At 37.2% G+C, this 11,789-nt stretch overlaps 1 protein-coding gene across 1 annotated transcript in view; it reads left to right on the forward strand.

Moving 5' to 3' along the window:
- DOCK3 (dedicator of cytokinesis 3) overlaps window positions 1-11,789 on the forward strand; it is a 492,344-nt gene that overhangs the window by 3,730 nt on the left and 476,825 nt on the right. Inside the window, exons 2-3 of the mRNA XM_023512988.1 lie at window positions 3,212-3,372; window positions 6,599-6,747. Coding sequence (XP_023368756.1) covers window positions 3,212-3,372; window positions 6,599-6,747 — 310 coding nt within the window. The remainder of the gene's footprint in view (window positions 1-3,211; window positions 3,373-6,598; window positions 6,748-11,789) is intronic.

Genomic DNA, 11,789 nt, shown 5'->3' on the forward strand with positions numbered 1-11,789 from the left:
TTCCTTCTTTTTCTATGTTTTGGAAAAGGTTAAGTAATATAGGTACTAGTCCTCTTTGAAAGTTTGGTAGACTTCTGATGTGAAGCCATGTGGTCCTGGGCTTTCATTTTGGGGAGATTTCTTACAGTTGATGCTATTTCAGAACTTGCTATAGGCTTGTTCAACATTTCCACTTCTTTCTGGCTAAGTCTAGGAAGGTGGCATGTTCCCAAGTATTGATCTGTTCTTTTCAGATTTTCATACTTTTGAGAATAGTGTTTTATGTAATATTCATTAAGGATTTGTTGAATTTCTGAGGAGTCTGTTGTTATTTGACCTTTATCATTTCTGATTGATGAAATTAGGGATTTTACTCTTTTATTTCCAGTTAGGTTAGCCAAAAGTTTATCTATTTTATTGACCTTTTCAAAAAACCAACTTTTGGATTTATTGATCTGTTGTATGATTCTTTTGTTTTCAATTTCATTTATTTCTGCTCTAATTTTAGTTATTTCTTTTCTTCTGCTGGGTCTAGGGTTGGAATGTTCTTTCTTTTCCAGTTGCTTGAGACGTCCCATTGAATTGTTAACTTTCTCTCTTTCCGTTCTTTTGAGGAAGGCTTGCAGTGCTGTAAATTTCCCTCTTAAGACTGCCTTTGCGGTATCCCAGAGGTTCTCGTAATTTATGTCTTCATTGTCATTTTGTTCCAAAAATCTGATAATATCCTTCTTAATCTCATCTGTGACCCAGCTATCATTCAGCATGAGATTATTTAGTTTCCATATTTTTGTATGAATATGAGGATTTCTATTGTTACTGAGTTCAACTTTTATTCCATGATGGTCTGAGAAAATACAAGGAATTATTTCTGTTCTTTTAAATTTGCTGAGGTTAGACTCATGACCTAAGATGTGACCAATTTTGGAGGATGATCCATGGGATGATAAGAATGTGTATTCAGTTTTATTAGGATGAAATGTTCTGTAGATGTCTGTTAAATGCAATTGTTAAATGGTTAAGTTTAAGTCTAAAATTTCTTTGCTTAGTTTCTTACTGGATGATCTATCCAACAATGCCAAAGGTGTGTTAAAATCTCCGACTATTATGGTACTGGAGGAAATCAAGTTGCTCATGTCTGTTAGAGTCTCTCTTATAAATTGAGGTGCATTCTAGTTGGGTGCATAAATATTAATAATTGACATCTCATCATGTTGAGTGTTGCCCTTAACATATATGAAGTGACCATCCTTGTCTTTCCTTACTTTTGTTGGTTTAAAGCCTGTTGTATCTGTGAATAAAATTGCAATTCTTGCTTTTTTCTGATTTCCATTTGCCTGAATTATAAATGACCATCCCTTCAGGCTGAGTCTATATTTATCATTTAAGGTAAAGTGAGATTCTTGAATGTAGCAGATAACTGGCCTGAGTTTTTGTATCTAGTCAGCCAACTTGTGCCACTTTAGAGGGCAATTTAGGCCATTCACATTAATTGAGAGTATTAATAAGCCTGGTAGAATTTTGGGTATCAAGTTCTTCAAAAGCCCAGTGGACATTTTTAATCCTTTCACCACTGTGGAAGTTGGAATTTGATACAAAGTTTCTGAGTGAGTTTACTTTGGTGGTTGAGGATTGGGCTGTTCCTTATGGAGGATAGATCTGAGAATATCCTGGAGAGCTGGTTTAGTTATGGCAAATTTCTTCAACATGTGAATGTTATTAAAGTATTTAATTTCTCTATCATAAGTGAAATTCAGTTTAGCTGGATACAGGATCCTGGGTTGAAAGTTATTTTGTTTAAGGAGATTAAAGGTCATTGACCACCTTCTTCTAGCTTGAAAGGTTTCAGCAGATATATCTGCAGTCCTTCTAATATTCTTCCCCTTGTAGGTATGGTTTTATGATGTCTGGCTGCTTACAGAATTTTCTTCTTCATATTAACTTTGGCGAAGCTAAGTATAATGTGTCTATGAGATTTCTTATGCAGGTTGAGTTATTCTTGTGTTCTGAAACTGTCTGCTATCTGAATTTCAGAATCTCTTGGCATGTCTAGAAGTCCTCTTTGAGGACTTATTATTTCATAAAGAATAGCATTTGTATCCTTCAAAGCAACCTCATCACCTTTAGGTATTCCTATAAGGTGAATATTAGATCTCTTTGAATTATCCCAGAGCTCTCTGAGAGAATGATCCGTTTTTATTCTCCACTTCTTTTCCTCTTTGAGCATTTGGGAGTGTTCAAAAGCTTTGTCTTCAATGTCAGAGATCCTTTCTTCTGCCTGTTCCATTCTGTTACTGAGGGATTCTACTATATTTCTCAGATCTTTGAGGGCTGCCAATTCTTACCTCAATGTGTGGCTGCCAATTCTTACCTCAATCTTTGGTGATTTTGTCTTTGCATTCATTGAATTTTTGAGACATCTTTTGAATTACTCCTTGAAATTCTAATTCCATCTTTACCTCCATTCTTTTGACCTTATTTGGTATCCAAATTCTGAACTTTATTTCTAACATCTCAGCCATTTGTTTATGAATGGGATCTTGTGCTGTGTCTGCCATATCTTTCCTTGGGGGAGTTGATCTACTCTGATTATTTATGTTGCCGGAGTTTTTCTGCTGATTCCACCTCATGATTATTTTTTACTGGTTGGCTAGATGGGTAGATAAGGTGAAACTGGATTTGGAGCTCCTAGAGTTGTGGTTAACTAGCCCTTTGTCAAGGATCTAGGACTGGTGACTGAAGCTTTCCCCCCTACAGCTTTGCACAGGACCCATACAGTATTACAGTCTAAGGCTGAGGAAACTGCTTGGTGTGGTGTGGTTAGGTGGCTCCATCTTGTATTCAGCTGGTCCTTGTCCGATCCTAGTGGATCAGTGACTCTGGTTTGAAGTCTTAGCTGTGGAGAAATACAAGCAACTAAGACACCCCACCCCCCATGGACAACAACTGGAAGAGGAAAATCAACCCTACCCATTACCATACAACCAGGGTATCACCTGAGTGGGTCCTTGGGTGATTGGCCCAGGTTAGGAGTTCCAAAGCAATTGATCCAATCAGTATGACCTCTCAAGTGGGAGAGTTTGAAAGGTCTCCAGCAACTAGATGGTGGAGGTCTCTTGATTATTTAATTTTGGCTTGCTCTGGTGCTCTGTGGAGTCAGAAAGGCCCACCTAGTAGCTGAGTTGGACCAAGGGGCTGTGTCTCTTTCTCCACTTTGTTCCTCTTTTATGCCCAGTCACTGGTGACCCCTACAGGGCTGAGGTCCTGCTCCCTCCAATAAGCAGATGTGCCAGGGCTTTGCGCCTGTCAGCATCAAAGGACGGTCAATGCCCCCTTGGCCTGGCCACTACCCTCCGCCACCAGCCATCTCAGAGAGCTGAGGCCTGCCTGCTTCAGGTACTCAGTAGCCACTGGCAAGTATTCCACTTGGACTCAGTCTAATCCTGAGGATAACAAGTCTGCAAATGCTTTTCTCCCTCAGCCAGCATGCCTTTGTCCCATCCGTTCTGCAGCACCAGTATCCCTATAGAGCAAGGTCTGGTTTCCTCTGGCAGTCCTCAGAGTTGGAGAGGTGTCTCTCCAAGATTAGACCCCAGAGGGGTTGCTGTATTGTTACTGAATCTTTGTAGGAAGTGACCCTGTGCATCTCCCAGGCAACTGCCTCTGCCAGAGAATGTAGGAGCAGCTCCAGGAGCACAGGGCACATGGATCCAGCAGTAGGGCAGGGGACACTGCACACGGTTCTGGCAGTTCAGGGCTCCCAGTGACTTGACAAGGAGAGTGCTAGGCCCACGAATCTGGCAGGGCAGAGCACAGTGAGGAGGCTCCAGCAGGGTGGGGTGCAGGGTGCATGGTTCTGGCTAGGTGGAGTGCAGGGTGCTTGGTCTGGCAGGGCAGGGGGTGCTGCTCATGAGCCGCCTCCCACAGTCTCCACAGGGTTTAGGCTTCTGGAGCATCAGGCAATGGGGAAGGATGGACTGGAAGTTCACAATGGCAGGGAAAATGTTAGTTCAATTTTCCTGCCTGGCAAAAGAGTGTTCAGGGTCACAACAGTTCCCTTTGGGGAAGTAGTCCCTACTTTCTACAGCTCTCACCCATAGAGTGAGACAAGATGTCCTTAGTTCTCTGCTCACCTGTAGAAAACATTACAGGAAGAAGCAGAGAGAAAAAAATAAAAACCTTCTTGAGGGGAGGGAGCAGACACTTTTCCTTTGGGATGAATTTTGTGCCTGAAGTTTGCTTTCTTGGAGTCACAGCTTGCCTCAGCAGAGGAGACCTACGGTTAACACTCTTCTCTCTCAGCTCGGCTTCTAGTCTTCAGCTTAATTGGGTACTTTCTGGACATTATCCTTCCTTCTGGATGGGAGCTTCTCTCAAAGGCTGACTCTAATTGGCCATCTTGCCCTTCCCTCCCAAACCCTGCTTTCTTATTTGCCTTTTATCTTCAACAGAGCACTCAATGTGATGCTTTTAAGACTTAAAGTCATTTCACATTATTCTTCATCAAATCTGCAGTGACTCCCCATCTTGTTTAGAGTAAAACTAAAAGCTCCATGGACTATGAAGTCCTTATTTAATATGGTCCCTGCTTCCTCTCTGTTTGGATTATCACCAATCTGCCTCTCGTTCACTTTGCTCTAGGCACATTGACTTCCCTGTTTTTCCTGAACATGCCAAGTTTACTCATATACCAAGGCCTTTGCACTTACTTCTTATGCCTGGAGAATTTCCCCAGTTTTTAAAATGCTTTCACCTTACTTTATTAAGTTCTATACTCAAAATTCATCTCCCAAAAAAGTATTTTCCTGACCACTCTTTGTGAAGTGCCTTACCCCAGACCTCAGGCAGCCTATCCTTAGCCACTTACTGTCCCTACTCTGCTTTAGTTTTTATTCTTCTAACTTGTCACCACCACTTATTATTTATTTGCCTATTGTCTGTTTCTGCTCTCTAAAAAGATATATGTCATGAGAGCATTGACTTTGACCACAACAAAGTGAGAGAACTCAGCTGGTGCTCCATGAGCATTTGTTAATTGGGTGAATGAGTAAATGTTTGTTTATATTTGCATACAGTGGACTAATGTATATGCTTTGATTGGAAAATAACAATTCAACTTTCTTTTTAAAATTTAGATGTCTTTGTTTTATCAATAAGAAGTGCATATATTGCTAACCTTTGAGATTCCAATTTTCCATATGATGCAATTTGTTTAGGACTTGCTGCTTTTTGAGGTGGCAGAAATTTGTGAGTTTTGCCAACATTGTGTACTATCAAGGTGCTTAAATTTCCTTTATCTGTTCATCACCTAAGATTAAGAAATTATTTGATGTAATTAGAATGCATGATTCCTAAGTTCTTCTAGTTAAAAATAATTTCTCTGAGATGAACCTTTAAAAGTCTAAATGTTCCAGTAGGTGATTTCTAAGTAGTATCATGTTCTGAATATTTTAATCCTAAGATCACTGACACCTAAAAACACTAGCTGAGTCTACTTTTTCATAATTTTCTATAGTATTAACTTTATTCACACCACCTGACTCAAGCTTACTTTGGCAGACTTTTTTATTAAGGTAGATTAAGGTAAATTCTATGTATGTATTTTGCAGACACTATAATGCATGTTGATCTGCACTTAAAAGCATTATCTATAAATAGGTTACATTCCAAGAATGTTAATGATTGTACAAATTTACACATTCTCCTCTATAACAGAAACAGGAAGCTAAAGATTCTAAAATCAGTATTTCTTTTTTTTTTATTAAATCATACCTGTGTACATTAATGCAATCATGGGGTACAGTGTGGTGTTTTCATATACAATTTGAAATATTTTCATCAAACTGATTAACATAACCTTCATATCATTTTCTGAGTTCTTAAATTCATACAATATTTTTAAGTACCTCTCTTTTCTGAAACATCAGCTCTCAGGGCACTGAAACTTTTTCTTGTAAGGTTAAAACCACTATGATGTTCATAATTAAATTCATTGAGATATTTCCACTTAACTCTTAGGAAGAGAATACTTTTTTATTAAACTGAAAAAGATTAGAAATGTATGACACTAGGGACACAAAGTGTTTAGAAAAGCTAATTAGAAAGTTGTATGAGGCCTAGAAACCAGAAATGAATTCCACATCACAGACTGTGCCTTTATATTAAAACTTTAGGCCAGATGATCCTCCCTACCATCTCCCTCTTTCAACTTGAGTATGTCTTCTGTAGAAACCAGAGATGTCACTGGATGGTTGATATCTTTGTTGTTACATGATTTCAGCTTCTGTCAGAGAAAACAGCTGTGAGCTCCCATATAACTTTCTGTTTTGATAATTCTTAGTAACTTCAACTTACTGGCAAGTGAATAGTCCAGAATGGAATGGAGATAGATGGTACTTTTTACATTATCCAGATCAGTTGTTACTTTGTTAGATGTCACTAGGTAGAAATTTTTAGACAATAGGAACTAAAGACTTTAAGATTTTTAAATGAACTCTTTATAAATTACCTTAGTGATTCAGAGAACTGAGCACTTTTCATAGTTTAACTCTTTCTCTTTTTCTTTTCATTCCCTATCCATATTCCTTTTATATTCCCCCCAACACCAAAAATGCCCTTTCAGAAACACAAAGTAGATCTTTTCTACAAACTACGTCATGTGATGAATGAACTTATTGACCTGCGGAGGCAGCTACTCTCTGGCCACCTGACTCAGGACCAGGTGAGAGAGGTTAAGCGGCATATCACCGTGCGCCTGGACTGGGGTAATGAGTAAGTATGAATATTATTTAGGCATCTCTCCATTGCATTTATGATAATTCAGTCTTCATAGAGTTTGCACCTATACAAAGTTTCTATTTAATAATTATTAAAAGACACTGGTGTATTCTCCACTAAGATTTTATCATTTTTGCTAGGAACAGTTGTTTTTTTTAGTTGGCAAAGAGCATTTACTGGTTCTATTCACTGAAACTCATTCACCTTCTGTTTTCACTTCTGAAAAGAAGAATTAAAGAATTGTAATTAAAAATCCCCTGAGACTTCTTCCAATTTAATTTCTTAATTCTAGACCTCCTCCTTTTCAGTGCTTTTTCAAAATGTGAATTTGGTGTCCTTTACATTTTATGGCTATACACTGAATCTGATTACAAATGGGAATTGTCGTCATTTGCACTTCAGAGTATTCTTAACTACCTTGTTATTCAGTAGTAGTTTTTCATTTTTGCAGTGGGTAAGATGATTTGCTGTTGCCATACAAGTAAAATGCTAAGACTTGGGCATGGAAAGTTAGGGTAGATAGTATTCAGATTTATTTCTTCCCAGGTTTAATAATTAATATAATTTTCAGGTGCTTTTGTCTTATTCTTTTAAAATTGGGTCCGTTAAACTTCAAAGTAACTAGGTTGCCTCCTACTTCAGATATACATATACTTTCCATATATTTAATTATGTGTCTTTAACTCCTTATCCTTTTAAGACATGACTGAAATGATAGAAAACAAAAATAATGGGAGGGAGCCCATAAATGAGGGAAAAAAGTAGATGGAATATTAATGACAGAAGAAGCCCAGTCTATGTGGAGGAAACCTTAGTTAAATAAGGGAGCCAGTTTGTCCTATAGCTCTTAAACTCATGGAGGATAAGATGGGCGTTGGCGCTTTGTAAGGGGGCTTGGCTTAAAAGGTATTTAAGGAAAAATCCACCCCAGTCATTGAGCAGAGATCTTAGCTAGGTGTTTCCCCTTTAGGTAAATAAATACAAAACTATGGTATAATTGGGAAGTGAGGTTATAAACTGGAACCTTATTGCAAAACCCTCTATATGCTGGCATTTAAGGTTTTTTTTTTAAGTGTAATGATTAGATCCCTCCCACTTACTAGAAGGAAAACTTACCAGTCACCCACCCATGTATAGAAAACGCCCTGCTTTTTTTTTTTACTGCCTTTTAAATCTGAATAGACAACCAAGTATTACCAGGTGTTTGAAGAAACCCTTCCCAGAGAGAAGATGGAGGCCAGGATAAACAAAATACCTGGGCTCAGAGGAAGTAATTAATTCCAGAGAGAATTGAGATTCATAAAGAATTTGTTTTAAAAAAATTGAAAACAAAATGAAAGAAACTTCTCTAATACCTGAAAAGAAAATTAAGAAAATCATTATACAGAATAAGATGCCATGAAAAAGGAATGGAGAATGTGACTTCCAAAATAGAAGAATTCAGGAAGAGAAGACAAATTCTATGTGATCAACAGGAAAATAAAACAAGTTTTTTTTAAACTGTTGAGGAAATATGTTCAATACAGAAGGAAGTCTAATATCAGACATTATATTTTCCCAAAAAAGAACAAAACAACTTTTAATTAAATAATAGAGAATTTTATCCAAAGAACAAAAATCTTAGGTTTGGAAGGGCCCACCAAAAACTTATAGTGAATGGGGAAAAAACAAAACCAAATAAAGAAAACCCACAGTGAGACATGATATTTCAGTATTCCAGGGATGAAGAGGTAACCCTCAATGATTTTCAGACAGAAAAACATGTTCTCTTACGAAAGATTAAGAATTACACTGGCCTCAGAGGTATTAGCATTAGATGCTAGAAGATAACATCTTCAGAGTTCTATGGGGAAGTAATTTGTCAGCCAGTATTTTATAAACAAGCAAACTACCTAATTAAGCATGAGGGACATATAAAGCTATATTGAGATATTTGAATATGCATAAAAATTACCTCTAATGGCTTCTTTCTTAAGAAGGGACTTATAGATATTCTCCTGAAAAGTAGAAGAATAAATTGTGAAAGAGGAACTACAGGTTCTAATAAACATTAGATCCACCCAGACTGGAACTGTGCATTAGTAGAAAAGAGAAGAGTGCAACCCTAAATTTATTAGTTGTGACTTTTTGAAGTGACAGTGGCCCATCCTTGTTCGTTTTATTTTATCCTCTCATGAGTGTTAATATGCTTGCTTGGTACATACTACAGACTGCTTTTAGAATAGTGTATAACATGAATTCGGGTGTACCATAGATCAGACAGTGATCCTTCAATCTAGTTTTAGAAAATAAAAACTTACTGAAATACAGTGTGTTGACTTAATAGCATAGCTACTGATTCTGTCCTTCAACCCCAAAGACTACTATATTATAAAATGGTATACCTGTATTTATTTATAAAATCATTAATAGTAATTCAGTAATCGCAAACATAACATTACTAATTGTCAAGCAAATTGTTGCAGTTGAACTGATAACACTAATAATTGTGTAAATTATTAAATTAATAGATACCAATAAATGGAGAATTGTTTTAGAAATATCAGTACCTTTACCTTTTTAATATAAAACTTGGAACACAACCAGATTTTTGTCTGTTTGTTTTGAGACAGTCTCGCTATGTCACCCTTGGTAGAATACTGTGGTGTCACAGCTCACAGCAACCTCAAACTCCTGGGCTTGAGTGATTCTCTTGCCTCAGCCTCTCAAGTAGTTGGATCTCCAGGCACCAGCTATAACACCTGGCTATTTTTTGGTTGTAGCTGTCATTGTTTGGCAGGCCCGGGCCAGATTCGAACCCACTAGCTCTAGTGTCTGTGGCTGGTGCCTTAGCTGCTTGAGATTTTTGTAATCAAATCTGAAAACTTAATTACGATAGTTCAGAAACAAGTTCAAATTATACTTGAAAAATGTAAGAACAGTATAAAAAGCTATCAGTAAATTATAAGGTCATTCTAACTTAACTTTTTCTCAAAGTGTGTGTGTTGGGGGAGTGTTCAAGGGGCCTATACTAATAAACACATACAATTAAGAAATACAGTTCCATTTCCCTCCCCACTTCTTTTTTTTCTCTTTCCTCTCCTCAATTCCTCCTATCCCCCTTTCCCCCTTTTTTTTTTTTGCAGTTTTTGGCCAGGGCTGGGTTTGAACCCACCACCTGCAGTATATAGGGCTGGTGCCCTACTCCTTTGAGCCACAGGCGCCACCCTCCCCATTCCCTATTTTTCATCTTCCTTCTTCTTCTCTGCTTCTTACCTTCCCTGATACTTCTTTCCTCTTAATCCTTCCTTCTTCTTTTTCTCATTTGTTCCTTTCTCCTAGTGGAAAATATAGCCACTTAAAAACCTAAACAAGAACTTTGTTATTTAACATTATTAATAGAAAAAGACACATTCCCTCAATACTGATGGGACTGTTCTCATTCTCTCTGGTTCTTGCTGAAGCTTGCTCTTTCTAAATTTTTCTTCTTACTTTGAAATAAGAGATGTATACTGGAAAAATAAAGCCATTTCATTAGGTTATATAAAACAGGCTGTCACACAAAAGCTGAGCACAGGTAATTATATTCATTGTTCCCATTTTATTCTTCTTATTCTATCATACTTTTATAAATGTCATACGATTGAAGTGTGACACATAATGGCATGTGGTGGATCATCAATTGATGTTTGCCAAATATATTTTAAAGTTTTAATTAAATATTCTTTATATGATCTGAAACTTTTGTGCCTTTCCTTTTTTAATTTTTACTGATTTATTTTTAATTAAAATGATAACTATATACATTTATGGGGTCTTTTCTTTTCTATCTTTTTTTTTTTTGACAGACTCACTTTGTCACCCTGGGTAGAATGCCATGGTGTCGTAGTTTACAGCAACCTCAGTCTCTTTGGCTGAAATGATCCTTTAGCCTCAGCCTCCCATGTACCTGGGTCTATAGGCACCCACCATAATGCCTGGCTATTTTTGGAGATGGGGTCTTGCTCTTGTTCAGGCTGGTCTCAAACTCCTGAGCTTAGGCAATCCACTGCATTGGCCTCCCAGAATCCTAGGATTATGGGCCTATTTATGGGATATTTCTATAAGCTCTTATCTTAAACATTATAGTTCTGCTTTTTCAGAATTTATTTCAGAAACTAATAATAGATTATTGATTACATATGCCTACATCACTATGGCATGTGTATGGTGTCACTTATATGCATTGTTATAATTAAATGCTATTATGCATTTCTAAGACAAGAACTCTATTTTAGCCAGTGAGGAAAAGGAGTCTCAGAGACACCAGTGTTGTATGGTGAGTGGTAGAGCTGGTGTTTATACCTAGAACTTATCTCAGAGCCCACCTATATACTTTGTACAGTACCTTACCATCTCTCTAATTATTTGTAAGTGTGGATCTTAAAATCAAGCAAATTTGTGCCAGTATTTTCAGTCTTTGGTCTATTTGATCTTTGTTCTGTCCTCCAACTCTGAATATTGCTATCTCCTATAATATATATCTGATTAACATTCAGTTAGGATGAACTATGCTTTTTTACTTAGAATTTAAATTATAATTACATGTAGACTCTTAACATCTAGGTAAAAATAATTCTTATTTCCAGAGACTAGGAATTATTTGGCCAAAATTTGAAGATTTAGACATTAAATTTACATAATTTACACTTACTGGCTTATGTATGGACTCACTCCATCCATAAGTAAAAAATTATTAAATTATATCAGATAGAAACTAATACTAAAAGTATTGTTCTTAGTTACAACTTATAATACAAGAAGGGTATAAAACAAAGTTTTGTTCATATTAACTAGTCATTACTTCTGCTCGAGTTCCTATACAGAGAATAAGTCAATTTATCCACCTAAAGAGAATTTTAGGGTGGCAGCTGTGGCTCAGTGGGTAGGGCTTGGGCCCCATATACTGAGGGTGGCAGGTTGGAACCTGGCCCCAGCCAAACTGCAACAAAAAATAGCCAGGCATTGTGGCAGGTGCCTTGTAGTCCCAGCTACTTGGGAGGCTGAGGCAAGAGAAT

The sequence above is a fragment of the Otolemur garnettii genome, unplaced genomic scaffold (genome assembly GCF_000181295.1).
Source record: "Otolemur garnettii isolate 467f Iridium unplaced genomic scaffold, OtoGar3 scaffold00032, whole genome shotgun sequence".
Taxonomy (NCBI): Eukaryota; Metazoa; Chordata; class Mammalia; order Primates; family Galagidae; genus Otolemur; species Otolemur garnettii.